The sequence below is a fragment of the Panulirus ornatus genome, chromosome 47 (assembly GCF_036320965.1).
Source record: "Panulirus ornatus isolate Po-2019 chromosome 47, ASM3632096v1, whole genome shotgun sequence".
Taxonomy (NCBI): Eukaryota; Metazoa; Arthropoda; class Malacostraca; order Decapoda; family Palinuridae; genus Panulirus; species Panulirus ornatus.
Window position 1 is genome coordinate 18,552,585 of NC_092270.1, and position 18,357 is coordinate 18,570,941.

Genomic DNA, 18,357 nt, shown 5'->3' on the forward strand with positions numbered 1-18,357 from the left:
CTTTTCTTTGTAAATCCTTCTCTTTTTAAGCAAAGGGAGGTCAGTAATTACTCCTCTCCATTCATCCTTGTTTTCTGGGACATTCAACACTCTTTCTCATCAGCAAGTACCCGTAAATGTTGTTCCATTTTGCTGTTTCTTTTATAGAATACCTTGTCCTGTGTACCTCAAAGGTAGCATCTCTTAACCCATAGATGTCTCACTAAGTTTTCCTTTGCAACCCTCAAAATTGATGTTTTTCAAATTGTTTTAGAAATGTATTTAACCTTATAGTTTTAAAGATATTCAGAAATGATAATGAAAATCTCCATTAGAAGTATATCTCATCCACAGTTTTATTCTGATAAGGTGTAGAAGCTTTGTGAATATTTCAGCTGAATGTGCTAAAAAATGTGGGTTTGAGGACTGGGTATCAAGTGAGCTGCTGCTGTGCATGTGTTATCATTTATTTTACCCTCACTGAATAACTTGATACTGATTATTATTATGCTCTGTATTATATGATATATCTTTTCATGTTATAATAGATGTGATTACTTGAATATTAGGCAAGAGGATTAGGTAGAAGTAGTTGGTTGGAACATCAGGCAGGAACGTTATGTGGATGCATTTGGTAGAAGTTGTCAGTAGGAATGTTGGGTAGGAGGCTCTGAAAACACTGCGTTAGAGTTGGCTTTGTCTATGGCCTGTTAAGGGTATGGCATTAAAGGCTAAGAAGCAATGCTGGAAGTCACCAGTTTTGGAAACTCTTTTTCCATGGCCACCCCCTTAAAGGAGTGAGCTAAGGGAACAGGTATCAGAGATCTAGATAGAAAAAGTAATCGATGATGTTTTCATAACGGCCAAACGAAAGTTTGTAAAACTACCAGCTGCACCAGTTAGTTGTAGTGTTGTCAAGGTCAAGCAGGTGCTGGCAACACTACCTCCACCTTTGCAAGAAAACCTCCTCCTGCCTCATTTTACTCAGCTTTCAGTGCTGGGAGAACTAGTGTTCTTAAGATCACTCTTCAGATGATCCAAAGGGAGATCATCATCATTAAATAATTCAGGATCATCATCTGCCCGTTCCTCTATATCTAGCTACAAACTCCTCAGTTTTCTTCCAAGAAAACTCATGAAAGTGAGCACTTATTGGCATTGCTGGAGGATGGTTGAATATGGGGAGAAATTATCTTGCATGCCTCTTGAGCCATCATCCAGGTGCTGCTCTGCTCACATGAATATCTGTCTTTATATGTTAAGGGGTTGATTGATACAGTCTTGAGTGCCTCTACATTACCTCAGTTTTACTGTGCAGGTAGAGGCAAACTGTTTCACATAATGTGCTGTAGCATAATGCCTAGGGCAAGCCAGTAAATTGAAATCCATGTAGAGATATGGCTTCCCACGAGAAGTTTCAAGGTTCCAAGGTGCACAAACACGTATATCCCCTGATAATCTTTCAAGAAGTCCAAAGTGCTTCAGTGAAATTAAAATGGACTTGAGACATGAATGTCTTCCATAAATGTCATCAAAGAACTAATGACACTAAGGCTAATTCTGGTTCAGTTAGTTTCATTGTTGGCTGAGAATCTACAGTTTGGGTTTATCTTACCTCCATGTGACAATGTCATCAAAGAGATGATTTTTGAGTCTGTACACAACACAAAATCTTCTTCCACAGCTGAAGGTCATAAGGAGTAAGAGTTTTCATGAGAAAATATTGAGGAGCTAAATTGTTGGAAAAACTACTAGATTTTAGAATGTTTGGGACTTTAGAAAGCTCTCATGGGTTGCATTAAGGAAGCAAATGGTCTTCTTAGAGATGCTCTGTGGAAGGTATTAAGAATATATGGTGTGGGAGGCAAGTTGTTAGAAGCAGTGAAAAGTTTTTATCGAGGATGTAAGGCATGTGTACGTGTAGGAAGAGAGGAAAGTGATTGGTTCTCAGTGAATGTAGGTTTGCGGCAGGGGTGTGTGATGTCTCCATGGTTGTTTAATTTGTTTATGGATGGGGTTGTTAGGGAGGTAAATGCAAGAGTCCTGGAAAGAGGGGCAAGTATGAAGTCTGTTGGGGATGAGAGAGCTTGGGAAGTGAGTCAGTTGTTGTTCGCTGATGATACAGCACTGGTGGCTGATTCATGTGAGAAACTGCAGAAGCTGGTGACTGAGTTTGGTAAAGTGTGTGGAAGAAGAAAGTTAAGAGTAAATGGGAATAAGAGCAAGGTTATTAGGTACAGTAGGGGTGAGGGTCAAGTCAATTGGGAGGTGAGTTTGAATGGAGAAAAACTGGAGGAAGTGAAGTGTTTTAGATATCTGGGAGTGGATCTGTCAGCGGATGGAACCATGGAAGCGGAAGTGGATCATAGGGTGGGGGAGGGGGCGAAAATTTTGGGAGCCTTGAAAAATGTGTGGAAGTCGAGAACATTATCTCGGAAAGCAAAAATGGGTATGTTTGAAGGAATAGTGGTTCCAACAATGTTGTATGGTTGCGAGGCGTGGGCTATGGATAGAGATGTGCGCAGGAGGATGGATGTGCTGGAAATGAGATGTTTGAGGACAATGTGTGGTGTGAGGTGGTTTGATCGAGTAAGTAACGTAAGGGTAAGAGAGATGTGTGGAAATAAAAAGAGCGTGGTTGAGAGAGCAGAAGAGGGTGTTTTGAAATGGTTTGGGCACATGGAGAGAATGAGTGAGGAAAGATTGACCAAGAGGATATATGTGTCGGAGGTGGAGGGAACGAGGAGAAGAGGGAGACCAAATTGGAGGTGGAAAGATGGAGTGAAAAAGATTTTGTGTGATCGGGGCCTGAACATGCAGGAGGGTGAAAGGAGGGCAAGGAATAGAGTGAATTGGAGCCATGTGGTATACAGGGGTTGACGTGCTGTCAGTGGATTGAATCAAGGCATGTGAAGCGTCTGGGGTAAACCATGGAAAGCTGTGTAGGTATGTATATTTGCGTGTGTGGACGTGTGTATGTACATGTGTATGGGGGGGGGTTGGGCCATTTCTTTCGTCTGTTTCCTTGCGCTACCTCGCAAACGCGGGAGACAGCGACAAAGTATAAAAAAAAAAAAAAAAAAAAAAAAAGAAATATCAAAGAAATATATCTCAGAATGGACCAGGACATATAAATCACAAAGTACTTGGAAAGGGATTCATGCAGTGTATTCTTATATGAAGCCTTAGTGTTCCTAGACTTATTTTTGTCATGAAAAAAGCTTGTAAATAACTTCAAAATCAGGCTTCAGAACTTCAAAATCAGGCTTCAGTCATGTCCAAGACATCAGATCCTTTAAGAAAAACTAAAAGGCTTTCCAGTCTGACTGGTACTCTTTTGATTGGAAGGCTGAATCTTATTTTTTTTTTCAGGTGGATGGAATTATTAGAACCAGACTACCCTAGAGGAGACATGAACAGAAATGGGAGGGACAGAGTTGGAAGTAAAGCTTGATGCACATGACTATGGTCTTGATTTAGTTGACAGCAGTTGTCCAGCCCTGGAGGCTGGTAAGGGTGTTCTGGAAGGTGCTGTAACTGGGAAAGCTGTTTTCAACACTTGTATTAGTGGTTGAGTGTCACATACCTCCATTGAACAGGTTCATCCATCAGACATCATTTTTTTATACAGATGAGGAAACCCAAAATTCCAACTTCATTTTCCAAACCTTTGCTTGTTGAAGTGCTGAAAAGAATCCTCGCATGTGAATTCTTAGTTCCCAGGCATTTAAGGTAGGGATCATTTTGAAAACGCTGAAATGGCCAAGAAAAACCTGCAGTATCAACCATGAAATATGGCACAGCTGAAAGTCTCTGGCACCAAGGTAGTTTGTCCCACTTTGGGTATAAACGCTCAGAATTAATTAGCTTGAGAAGGGTTTTTTCCAAAAGATGTAGGTGGGGGATAAAGATAAGTCTGGTTCCAATAATTCCAGTCCACCAGACAAGTGATGTGGCATATAATTCATACTTTTACTCGTAATAGTACCAGTCACTCTAGAAAGTCTTTCAGTTCTTCCACAAGGAAAATGATGTTTCAGACGTGACTAAAGTCTCATGTGTAGTGTACTCCTTTAACATTTTTCATAACAAAAATGAGGCTAGAAATACTACTGCCTCATATAAGAGTGCTTTCAAGAATCTCTGCAACCCTGTTCGAGATATATTTCTCCATTCTTTCTTTTTTGAGAAAATTAATGACAATGCCTTTTGGGGTAGGTAAATCCAAACTGTAGGTTCTTGACTAAGAATAAAACCATTAGATTTAGAAATAGCCTGATTGTCATCAACTCTTGGAAGACATTAACAACAGAGCTTCATGCACTTTGCCCATTTCAATTTCATAGAGACTCTTTGGACTTCTCCAGAGATTAATTAACCTTGAAGCCCTTCTTAGTGAGGATTAAGAAATTCATTTTATTGGTTCATCCTGGGCACATTATGTGAGGAGGTTTGCCTCTAATTCCGTAGCCTTCCTCAGAAACCTTTTGTTGGTAAAAAGAATAATGAAAGAGATCTTCGTCACAACCTTACTGCTTTCATCAAACAGTAGCTCAGCTCACATGTTGTAGATCTTTTGTGTATAATTATTGAAATTCCTCCATCAGGTGAGACAGGTTTTTTAGTACTCTTGATTCATCATTGAAGATATATGTTTACATCTTTGGGTTTAATCTTAGTAGTTGGTAGGCAACCAAATGACCAGGGAGGTATATTACCAGTATTATCCGCCTGGGTATCAGGAGGGTTAGGGATAGCTGAGCCAGCACTTCATTGGTTGTCAAGTTGCTTATGTCTTATGTATCTGCCTCACCTTCATGTGGACTGCTGGCATTCTGTCCACAAACATACAACATCTATCTCCCTGTCACACACAACACTTGACAACACTTAACTCACACAGCTCTTTCTTCACAACTCATAGATTTCCTGTGGTGAGAACTATGTGCTAGCCCTGTCTTTTGGCAAAATGGTAGGAGCAGTAAATAGAAGTAGTGAGTAGGAATATTTAGGTAGAGACATTTGGTAGAAGTAGTTGATAGGAACATTAGGTCTAAGTAGTCAGTAGGAACATTAGGTAGGAGCCTCTGCAAACACTGCACTAGATTGGCCCTCAGCCATTGGCCTGCTAAGGGTGAGGCATTAAAGGCTAAGAAGTGGCACTGGAGTTCACTAGTAATGGAGTCTGGAAGTTCTTGAAGGGAACAGGCATCAGAGATATAGATAGATAACTAGAAAGATTTCTCTAAACCTTTCTTCTTCCATAGGCTATGCTATCATACTTGCAGGACAAACTCAGGAGGAGAGAAATATAGGTCTAGAATTTGATCATTATTCCTTGGATTTTTGCCAAGCCCTGCCTCTCTCTCTTTTTTGCTGAAAGAGCTCTTTCTGTACCAAATGTGGCTGCTTTTGTGTTGACACACATGATCTAAGAATTTAGAGCTGCTGGACAGCAAGTAGAACAACATATCTTTGTGGCAGTCTCATAACAGCCAAGGATGAGCATGAAACAAGCTAGTTTATGCTATCTAGCAGGGAGGATAATGATAGCTGGTGAAACCAGTGTTGTGCCACTAAAAATTTGGAGGGTTAGAAGGTCCTAACCTTTATTTTCATTGAGAATATCTTACAGAATCTCTAATGCTTGTGGACCACTTCCTTGAAGAGAAAAGTTTTGTTTCAAAACTCTCTCTCTCTGTCTCAATACTTATAGTCTTGAGGATCCCACATAGATTTCCTCACCAAGAATTCAAAGGCTTACGGAAAGAAAACACCAACTTCAACATTTTTTGGCTTCTTTAGTTAAAGTAAATGATTTTCATGTTAAAATTCCATTAACCAAAAAGAAGAATCGAAATTATTAAATTTTAATGCTTTCAAATGAGTGAACATTTCCCTTAACTTTTCAAAAGTCTCTCGTCAAAAATTGAAAAAATTGATATCAAAAAGGTTTTATTTCCAAATCCATCCGTTAAGACGTATTAATTACAAGTTATAGTTGGAAAAGGTTTTACTTTATTCAGTAGAAAAGGAAGAAATGTAGAGCCACAGTGGTTGGTGTATGTGCATTCATAAGGAAAGGGTATAATCAGATGAAAGAGTCTTAGCCAAAATTGCATAAACTGAAAATTTCAATGAAAAATGCCTCTTGTAATCTTTAGATTTTGAAGTTTATAAGGTTGAATGTTATTACCATTGGTATTGTAACGAATTTTATTGTTTTTATCAAACAGTATATCTTTATTTTATTTTTCTCAGTGCTGTGCTGGATGTTCATCCCAGATGTACCCCCCGTAAAATCTCAGTCAACTAAAGAAAAATCTGAGAGTGAAAACCTGACCCAGATATTTGCATTTATGAAAGATATTGACTGGAAGACGTTTGGGGATGTATTCCTTGTGCGATTTTTTCTCAGCTTTTCATCCCTTGTGTACAGATCCAACTTTTCACTCCTGATCAATCAAAACTTCGGAGCAAGTCCAAAAGCCATTGGATATCTCATTTCATTTCAGGTAGGAATTGAGTTTCTCCTTTAGATTTTTTTTATCAGGAATAAACAAACTTACATTAATCAATTGATTTTAGCAAAGTAGATAAGTTATCTGTAAACAAACCATTTCTCTCTCTCTTTCTCTCCCTCTCTCTATTTGAATGATTATTGAATAAACATAACTTTGTACAAAAAAAACATTTAACTATTGATTAGATCTATGATTGACATTAATCGTCACATAAAATCTGATTGTTGAGCTACCTCCACATCCTGAGTTCTCCTGAAAAAAAGTTAAAAGAAATATACAAAAATTTCTGACTAGATAACCTTAATTAGAAATGTGTGGAAGGCATGAACATTATCTCAGAGAGCAAAAATGGGTATGTTTGAAGGAACAGTGGTTGCAACAATGAAATATGGTTGTGAGGCATTGGCTACAGATAGAGTTGTATGGAGGGGGGTGGATGTGTTGGAAATGAAATGTTTGAGGATAGTATGTGGTGTGAGGTGGTTTGATCAAGTAAGTAATGAAAAGGTAAGAAAGATGTGTGGTAATAAAAAGAGTGTGGTTGAGTTAGCAGAAGAGGATGTGTTGAAATGGTTTGGACACTTGGAGAGAATAAGTGAGGAAAGTTTGACAGAGAGGATATATTTGTCAGAGGTGGAGGGAAGAAGGAGACGCGGGAAACCAAATTGGAGGTGGGAGGAATGGAGTGAAAAGGATTTTGAGCAATCAGGGCCTGAACATACAGGAGGGTGAAAGGTGTGCAAGGAATAGAGTAAATTGGAACGATGCAGTATACCAAGGTCGATGTGCTGTCAGTGGACTGAACCAGGGCATGTGAAGCATCTGGGGTAAACCATGGAAAGGTCTGCGGGGCCTGGATGTGGAAAGAGAGCTGTGGTTTTTGTGCATTACACATGACAGCTAGATATATAGTGTGAGCAAATGTGGCCTTTTTTGTCCTTTCCTGGTGCTACTTCACTGTGTGTGTGTCCGTGTGTATGTGTGTGGGAGGGGGGTATTTACTGTGTGTTGGGGTAACAACGGGAATGGATGAAGGCAGCAAGTTTGAATATATACATGTGTATATATGTACGTGTCTTTGTATGTATATATATGTATGCATTGATATGTATATGGGCATTTATGTATATGGAATGGAATGGATGAAGGCAGCAAGTATGAATATGTACATGTGTATATGTATGTATGTATACATTGAAATGTATAGGTATGTATATGTGCGTGTGTGGGCGTTTATGTATATAATGTGTATGTGGGTGGGTTGTGCCATTCTTTCATCTGTTTTCTTGCACTACCTCGCTAACATGGAAGACAGCAACTAAGTATGATAATAATGATAATAATATGTGTATATGAGTGGTTGGGCCGTTTTTCATCTGTTTCCTTGCAGGAAACAGTGGTTAAGTATTATGTAAATCTCGAAAAGTAATCTTGACAGAAACCAGTTTGTGCAAAAGTAGAACAATGGAAATGGTAGAGCTGGTATTTCTCACAAGTGACATTCCTCCACAACCTGAGTTCACATGATCAGTGGAAATACCATGGCAGTATTAGCAATGTAATTATCAGAAAGAGGCTCATGAATTACTTTAAATTATATTCAAGTTGAAATAATATCAACATATTTGAGTCATTTGCAGTGAGACTTGACCTCTTTTTGGTCACATCATTACCGGCTGCTAAAAAATGCCCTCTGAGGGAACTTCTGTAGATGGGATGTGGGAGTTTCCACAACACTAACTGGAGCTGTGATGTGGGGTTTCCACAACACTAACTGGAGCTGTGATGTGGAGATACCTTAGCAGTAACTGGAGCTGTGATGTGGAGATACCTTAGCAGTAACTGTAACTGACATGTGGTGACATTTCATTGCTAAATGTAGTAGGGATGTGAAGGTACCTCAGCACTAACTATAGTTGGGATGTGAAGGTACATTAACTATGACTGGGATATGGATGTACCTCAACACTAACTGTAACTGGAATTTCTGTACCTGAGCATTAACTGTAGCTGGGATGTGGAGGCACCACAACACTAACTGTACCTCGAGTGTGGTGTTACAACAACACTAACTGAGTTTAATGAGAGCTATTGAAAATTTGTGTTCCAACACTGAAGAGGATCATTTTCCACACTGACAATTAGTACACTTTTGTATCTTTGTAGTTTCAGTTTACCAGAGCTTCTCTAAGAGTAAGCATGCATACCTCTTGTATCTTGAACCAGTTTTTGTGTGTGTGATAGTTGTGCTTCAACTGTATGGAATGACTTTCATGAATGATTTGCACACAGGCATGAAGCATTGGGAGAAGGCTTGAGTAAATATTTTACAATACAAGCAGTCATGTTTTCATGAGTGAAAAATGAATAATCAAATTGATGGAAAAGTATTGGTCAAGATATCTAAATGGAAATCTTAACTGGGCTGAAGTTTACTACAAATACTGTTATCTGTCTAGTGCAGGTAGCAACTTGAATTAGTTTATGCCTTTCTTATCTGATAGAAACAAGCAAATATAACACTTGCATGTTTCCTTGTGCTACCTCACTAACACGGGAGACAGTGACAAAGTATTATAAATAAAAAATAAAATATATATTTATTTATATTTATTTATTATTCTTTTTCATACTTTGCTGCCATCTCCTGCGTTAGCGAGGTAGCGCAAAGAAACAGACGACAGAATGGCCCAACTCACCCACATATACATGTAATACATACACGTCCACACACACACATATACATACCTATACATCTCAATGTAAACATATATATACACACACAGACATATACATATATATACACATGTCAATAATTCATACTGTCTGCCCTTATTCATTCCTGTCGCCACCCCGCCACACATGAAATGACAACCCCCTCCCCCCAACATGTGTGCGAGGTAGCACTAGGAAAAGACAACAAAGGCCACATTCGTTCACACTCACTCTCTAGCTGTCATGTATAATGCACCAAAACCACAGCTCCCTTTCCACACCTAGGCCCCACAGAACTTTCCATGGTTTACCCCAGACACTCCACATGTCCTGGTTCAATCCATTGACAGCACATCGACCCCGGTATACCACATCGTTCCAATTCACTCTATTCCTCGCACGCCTTTCACCCTCCTGCATGTTCAGGCCCCAATCACTCAAAATCTTTTTCACTCCATCTTTCCACCTCCAATTTGGTCTCCCACTTCTCCTCGTTCCCTTCACCTCTGACACATATATCCTCTTGGTCAATCTTTTTTCACTCATTCTCTCCATGTGACCAAACCATTTCAAAACACCCTCTTCTGCTCTCTCAACCACACTCTTTTTATTACCACTCATCTCTCTTACCCTTTCATTACTTACTCAATCAAACTACCTCATACCACATATTGTCCTCAAACATCTCATTTCCAACACATCCACCCTCCTTTGCATAATTCTATCTATAGCCCACGCCTCGCAACCATATAACATTGTCGGAACCACTACTCCTTCAAACATACCCATTTTTGCTTTCCAAGATAACATTCTCACCTTCCACACATTTTTCAACACTCACAGAACTTTCGCCCTCTCCACCACCCAATGACTCACTTCCGCTTCTGTGGTTCCATCCGCTGCCAAATCCAGTCCCAGATATCTAAAACACTTCACTTCCTCCAGTTTTTCTCCATTCAAACGTACCTCCTAATTGACTTGTCCCTCCACCCTACTGTACCTAATAACCTTGCTCTTATTCACATTTACTCTCAGCTTTCTTCTTTTACACACTTTACCTAACTCACTCACCAGTTTCTGCAGTTTCTCACCCGAATCGGCCACCAGCGCTGTATCATCAGCGAACAACTGACTTACTTCCCAAGCTCTCTCATCCTCAACAGACTGCATACTTGCCCCTCTCTCGAAAACTCTTGCATTCACCTCCCTAACAACCCCATCCATAAACAAATTAAACAACCATGGAGACATCACACACCCCTGCCGCAAACCAACATTCACTGAGAACCAATCACTTTCCTCTCTTCCTACTTGTACACATGCCTTACATCCTTGATAAAAACTTTACACTGCTTCTAACAACTTGCCTCTCACACCATTTATTCTTAATACCTTCCACAGAGCATCTCTATCAACTCTATCATATGCCTTCTTCAGATCCATAAATGCTACATGCAAATCCATTTGCTTTTCTAAGTATTTCTCACATGCATTCTTCAAAGCCTTGCTGGCTTTCATCTTCCGTAAAGCTTTTACTTCCTCTTCTCTGTTTACCAAATGATTCTCCCTAACCCTCTCACTTTGCACACCACCTTGACCTAAACACCCTATATCTACCACTCTATCATCAAACACATTCAACAAACCTTCAAAATACTCACTCCATCTCCTCACATCACCACTACTTGTTATCACCTCCCCATTAGCCCCCTTCACTGATGTTCCCATGTGTTCCCTTGTCTTATGCACTTTATTTACCTCCTTCCAAAACATCTTTTTATTCCCCCTAAAATTTAATGATACTCTCTCACCTCAAATCTCATTTGCCCTCTTTTTCACCTCTTGAACCTTGTTCTTGACCTCCTGCCTCTTTCTTTTATACATCTCCCACTCATTTGCCTTATTTCCCTGCAAAAATCGTCCAAATGCCTCTCTCTTCTCTTTCACTAATACTCTTACTTCTTCATCCCACCACTCACTACCCTTTCTAATCTACCTACCTCCCACGCTTCCCTAAATACATCCCATTCCTCCCCCACTCCCCTTACCTCCTTTGTTCTCACCTTTTTCCATTCTGTACTCAGTCTCTCCTGGTGCTTCCTCACACAAGTCTCCTTCCCAAGCTCACTTATTCTCACCCCTCTCTTTACCCCAACATTCTCTCTTCTTTTCTAAAAACCTCTACAAATCTTCACCTTCACCTCCACAAGATAATGATCAGACATCCCTCTAGTTGCACCTCTCAGCACATTAACATCCAAAAGTCTCTCTTTCACATGCCTATCAATTAACATGTAATCCAGTAAGGCTCTCTGGCCATCTCTCCTACTTACATACATATACTTATGTATATCTCTCTTTTTAAACCAGGTAGTCCCAATCACCAGTCCTTTTTCAGCACATAAATCTACAAGCTCTTCATCATTTCCATTTATAACACTGAACAACCCATGTACACCAGTTATTCCCTCAACTGCCACATTACTCACCTTTGCATTCAAATCACCCATCACTATAACCCGGTCTCGTGCATCAAAACTACTAACACATTCACTCAGCTGCTCCCAAAACACTTGCCTCTTGTGATCTTTCTTCTCATGCCCGGGTGCATATGCACCAATAATCACCCATCTCTCTCTCCATCCACTTTCAGTTTTACCCATATCAATCTAGAGTTTACTTTCTTACACTCTATCACGTACCTTCACCACTCCTGTTTCAGGAGTAGTGCTACTCCTTCCCTTGCTCTTGTCCTCTCACCAACCCCTGACTTTACTCCCAAGACATTCCCAAACCACTCTTCCCCTTTACCCTTAAGCTTCGTCTCACTCAGAGCCAGAACATCCAGGTTCCTTTCCCCAAACATACTACCTATCTCTCCTTTTTTCTCATCTTGGTTACATCCAAACACATTTAGACACCCCAATCTGAGCCTTCGAGGAGGATGAGCACTCCCCATGTGACTCTTTCTTCTGTTTCCCCTTATAGAAAGTTAAGATACAAGGAGGGGAGGGTTTCTAGCCCCCACTCCCGTCCCCTTTAGTCGCCTTCTACAACACGGGAGGAATGCGTGGGAAGTATTCTTTCTCCCCTATCCCTACATATAATGAACAGAATCTATTTATGAAATGTTACAGGGATACTATCATAATAAAAACAATCTCAAATTGAACTTGTTACCACAACTGAGATGAAGTAGGGAAAATATTTCCATTTATCATAATCACAAGACTTTACTGTGACCTAAGATTTTTCTTTATAATACCTCAAAATATTATGTGAAGAATTCTATTCAATACATATGAATATCAATGATATTGAGTATTTCCCATATTTTAAGTTTTAAACTCCAAGCACAATAGTAGCAAGAAGTCATTGACTAGCGAGGGTGATATATGCTAAGGCAGCCAGTCTGATAAACGGGGATTGCAGTTGTCAACAACTCACATTCTTATTTTGTAATATTGAGCACAGCCTTTTCAAACCTCTTGCACTCTGTTTGAGTGGAAAGATTTCAAGATAGTCTTGGGCTTGTTGGAAGAATAAGAGCAGGAAAGCATCAGCTTGGAAGTAAAATTAGACATTTTGAGGCATTTTGCTTCAGGGCAATCTCGTGTTGATGTCTTCAGAATTCTTGACTTGCTTGATACATCATTGAGAACAATTCATGATCATCTAGATAAAGGGAGGTCAGTATGATTCCAGCATTACACCTTTAGGTGCTAAAAAGCTCACTTGTACATTGAGTGCCTGGATCAAAAATCAGAGACACTGTAACATGCCTGTTTGTACTGTGCTATATTTTGACTTAAAAACAATACTTAAGGTTTTTTTTATTTTTTTCAGTACTTTGAATTATATTGTACCTGTATTTTACTGTGTGTTTCTTGGCGTTTTATTCATGTTTTTGTGTGAGAATTAGGTTGAGAATTTATCCAGTGATCATAACCTTGCCTTCATCCCTTTGAATCTTATGGAAAAATGAGTCCCATTACATGGTGATTTCACTTTTTTTTTAGGAGTACATTTCCAATGGAAAAAAGATGATTAGATTTAGATTATGAAAGTACTGGACTCTTTCTAGGCTTTTTGACATCATTAGAATAGTGGAACATTTTCCTGCTTCAGTCCGTTACTGTCATATTTGTCTGATTATTTCTGTTTCTGATCCTCATGATTTTATAATCATGAATTACTCCTTATCTCAAAATTACCAGCGTAATTAGCATCACTCCATATATACCATACTTGTAGCTTAATTTTCCATATATATTAGCTGTTTTGGATCATCTGTATTTAACAGTTTAATGTCAAAAACAAAATTATTTCCTTTATTTTATATGAAAGATAAAATTTCTTTTATCATTGTGTACTAAGTAACTTTAAATTCCTAAATTTCTTAACAGGGGATCATTAGTGCAGTAGCAGGATTCTTCACAGGCCGAATATCAAAGTTCTACATGGATTCCCAGCGAGAGCTATACCACAGCTCAGTTTTACTGACTTTATCTTTACTTGGACTTACGGTTGCCCCATCACTCTCTTTGCTTTTGGTCTGCTTAATACCACTATGCATTAGCTCAGCAGTCATACGAGTCAGCAGCTCTGCAGTCACAATTGGTCGATGTAAACCTTCAAAGGTGAGCTTTACTGTTCAAATAGTTTTATGATATTAAAATTTAATGGAACTTTTTGTGATTTTTATGCTTAAGAGGTATATAAACTTTTCTCTCACAACCATTAAAATATTCACTGAGGTATGCTTAGAAACACAACATTGACAGACGGAACATGTTCATACTCACAGAAATAACCTAACAAGCACTAAACAATCAGCATCCTAACTCTGTCTTAAAAAACCAATCCCCCAGACATATATTCACCTGAAACCATGCTCCCCAGATGTACATGCACAGGGCATCACTCTTCCCTACAACATTGCAAACACTGACTTAACATATACCAAGATCTTTCACTCCAGCAATGCAGCTACCACAACAAAGACACCAAATTTACTGCTCAGTTGCCCGGCAGTATCCCTGTGCAGATGCACACACAGCATAACTGAACTCCATGGCCTCTGTTTGTGCCCAGTGAATGTAACCAGCATTCTAAACACAATGGAACACCCATCTATCTATCTGTCTATATCTCTCACGCCCATTCCCTTTAGGAACTCCCACCAAGGAGTGGCCACAGCAAAAGAGTCTCCATATATCCCTGTCCCTACATGCCTCCCTTGCATACACCATTCCATGCATTCTTCCTCTGTTTCTCTCCCACCATTATTTCTCCACCCTGTTTACCCATGTCACAGATGGTCTTCCACTTGCACCAACTACCAACTGCTTTAATTGTACTATCATACACTCTCCTTGTAAACTCCCAGTCATGCATTTTTTCCACATGCCCAAGCCACCTTAAAGTATTACATTTCATGCAGTCGACCACTCCACAATGCATTCCCTTTGCATTCCTCTATAGAAGGCTTTTACACCATCCAACAGTTTTCCCCCTATACCATATTTCCATAACATCCCACAAAGCCTTTCACTCAACTCTGTCATACGCTTTCTCCAGATTTATAAAAGCTTTCATTAGATACTTTTCCACAGTCATCTTTACTACAGAAATCTGAACGACACATCCCCCACCTTTTCTAAAACCCCTTGCTCTTTGCTTATTATGCATTCAGTCACTTGCATCACTCTGTCATTTAATATTCTTACATACATTTTTCCTGGTATACTTAACACTTTTTTTCATACATATTCGCCATTTCTCATGTTAGCAAGGTAGCGTTGAGAACAGAAGACTGAGCCTTAGAAGGAGTATCCTCACTTGGCCCCCTTCTCTGTTCCTTCTTTTGAAAAACTGAAAACTGAAAGGGAGGATTTCCAGCCACCCTCTCCCTCCCCTTTTAGTCATCTTCTATGACATGCAGGGAATACCTGAGAAGTATTCTTTTTCCCCTATCCAAAGGAATAATTTAACAGGTTTTTTCCCTTATAATTGCTGCATACATCCTTTGCACCTTTTCCTTTGAATAAAGGAACAATAATAACTTTCACCCAATCCTCAGGCACAACCTTCTGTTTCCATGCTGAATGACATATAAGATGCATCCACTCTATCACATTTTCTCCTCCAGACTTCAGCATTTCAGCTGTAATCCCATCTACTCCAGGTGCCTTTCCTACCTTCAACCTCATTATTGCCCTTCTCACTTCCATCTTTGCTATAGGCCCCTACACTTGTATCCTTTCATACTCATACAAATAACCCAACAAGCACTAAACAACCAGCATCCCCACTCAGTCTCAAAAACCAACCCAGTGAACATATACCCAACTGAAACCACACTCCCCAGATATACATGCACAGGGCATCACTTTTCCCTACAACAGTACAAATACTGACTTAAGATATACCAAGATCTGTCACTCTTACAAAGCAGCTACCACAACAAAGACACCAGATTTACTGCTCAGTTGCCCAACAATATCCCTGTGTAGATGCACACACAGCATCACTACACTCTGTGACCTATGTTTCTGCCCGGTGAATGTGACCAGCATCCTAAGCACAGTGGAAAACCCATAAAGATAGAAAGGACATTTGGGACTGAAGGAAATAAGAAGTGAAAATATAAGAGATGGAACCCTATAAGTTTAGAACTCCCTCCCCATATTGCAAAAATAGATATTTACAGATAGATAATTACACTGCTTACATACATGTATATTTCTATTTTTTTATTTCATGTCATGTCTCTCTTCATGACAGGTTGGATCTGTGACTGGATTTGGGCAAAGTATAGCATCAGTGGCTCGTATGGTCACCCCACTCATAGCGGGGATTACTCAAGAAATAAGTGTGTATGGACCAGGTGTGATGGGAACTATGTCAGCAGGAGTAGGTGCAGCTCTTGCAGGATACATGGCACGCAGAAGGAATTTGAAAGAAGAATAATAGTTATGTTTTCGATAATTTCAGGGCATTTTTGAGATTAATGTAAAATAAAGTATCTAATTTCCAAAGTGCACAAAGAAATTTTTTTTTATTTACCTGGATTATTGATTATCATGGAATTCATTTCATTTCTTCATGTTTAAACATTTCTGATTTGAAAGAATTCTTGAACATTACTTCTTATGCTGTGTTTATGATTAATCTTTCTTTCTTTTTAGAAACATATCATTCACCTTCTTGTCTGTCTTGCCTCCTTTGTACCTATACCACATGTATTTATGAACATACCTTTTTTCAAGATATGTTTGTGCAACATATATATCCAGTACTGCATACATTCTGCTTATCCTTTTACCTATATCATTTTTACTTGGAATTTCATAACCAAGGATATGAAAAGAGGCATACTGAGATGGAGAAGGCCAGAAGCCGTGAACAAAATATTTATTGCTGGAGGTATTTCCCATGAGGCCAGGATAATGAGTTTTGATCACATACAGTGGATGTTTATTGTGTATGAAGGTAGAAGTATGTATGGAAATGTAAGGCTAACTTGAAGAATAAGTGTACTGCGCAGAGTGAAAAATTGAGAAATGTTTGGTCAAAACTGTTGTTGCTGAAAAGCTTATTTCCATGCTTTTGAATTGATATTTACCCACCTGTAAAGTCACAAGTGGAAAAATAGGGTGGAGGGATAGAACATTACATTACGATAAGTTACCGTGAATAAAAGAAATAGGAAGGTTAATTCACATAAACTTATAAAAAAGATATGTTTTACCTACTAAAACCCGTGTCTTTGCATACAGACTGATGGATGCAAACACATAAATGACAAGTATTAAATAGTGGCATATGGGCAATACTCTATATTTTTCAGTTTTAAAACTACCTCTTTATTGAACAGTTTGTAATCTGTCAGGTGTTCATGCAATGCAATACTTGTTCTAACCATTTTGCTTTCCTACCTGAGCTAGATTATGATCTCATGACTGTTTTGAAATTACATATCAACGTCTTCTCTTTTACCCTCGTCATCACTTGCCAAAGATTGGCCTAATTCTGACTTAACATTTTTGAAGATAGAGTATTACTGAATAGTGCAAAACACATGATGTTTTTTAAGAGTGCAAAGAACATGAATCAAGGAGGGTAATCATGTTAAGCAATGAGGTGGCAAGATTTACTGAAGCAGAAATTTACCTAAGATTACCCAAATCTATCGTAGCCTGGATAAACATCTATTATTAGTTTGTTGTGTGTTTAGTGCTGCATTCATGTAAGATTTCTGTATATCTAATGATGTTGGTAATCACAGAAATTGGAACTGAAAGTGATTAACATCAATAATGAACTCTTCCACTAAGAAACTTAATGTATTTTGTAAACTTCAGATATTTTGTACCAAATATGTTACAAGTTACTGTGAATGTTCCCCTCAAATTTGTGTCAAGAATTGAACTTTTGGGGGCTGCACAGATTCTTTCAAGTTACTGCTAATACAAAGATATGAATGAAATATAGATAGTGCAAAATTTCTTGAAAAAAGAAAAAGAATGCTAAACACTGGACCACAATGACCTTGGTGTAGGCCATTCATATAACACAAAGATGATTTAGTCAAACACTTGTCATAAGCATCCACCTAGGTTGTTTAATTGTAAACTCATCCATGATTTGCTTATTTCCACCTTGTTGGTGCACTGAATTTACATTAAAACCAGTCTTGAAAGTCCTTCATCAGACACTGAGGCCCTCAGGTAAGGTTTGAATCCTTCATAATGCTATTGCTTTTCTCATTTTCTGTAGATGTTACCGGAATAGTACACCTAATATGAAGAAAAATTTGAATATTTGGAAACGTGTCTGGATCACATTCTTGCTGAGCAGCAGAAGTTACAGGGGTAGCTGCTGACTGGATTCTTCCCACCTTTGCTATTACACATACTCAATGATTCCCATTGCAGGATGAAGCACATCCCATGTACAGATTGCATTAAGATTTATATTATTATTATACTTTTTCACCACCTCACTTGAAACCACAGTGAATAACTTTCATGCTAAGGATTAAATCTGAAATAATCCACTGTCACCAGTTTTTGGCAAATATGAATACAGCAATATTCTGCTATATTGCTACCTACCATCATTAGTAACTTAATTA

At 38.8% G+C, this 18,357-nt stretch overlaps 1 protein-coding gene across 5 annotated transcripts in view; it reads left to right on the forward strand.

Moving 5' to 3' along the window:
* LOC139763627 (major facilitator superfamily domain-containing protein 9-like) overlaps positions 1-16,271 on the forward strand; it is a 63,335-nt gene extending 47,064 nt beyond the window's left edge. For all 5 annotated transcript variants that reach the window (XM_071689869.1, XM_071689866.1, XM_071689870.1 and 2 more), the window contains 3 exons: positions 6,241-6,494; positions 13,625-13,858; positions 16,005-16,271. In XM_071689869.1, the coding sequence (XP_071545970.1) occupies positions 6,241-6,494; positions 13,625-13,858; positions 16,005-16,190 (674 nt within the window). In that variant the 3' untranslated portion in view covers positions 16,191-16,271. The remainder of the gene's footprint in view (positions 1-6,240; positions 6,495-13,624; positions 13,859-16,004) is intronic.
* Positions 16,272-18,357: the final 2,086 nt, after the last annotated feature.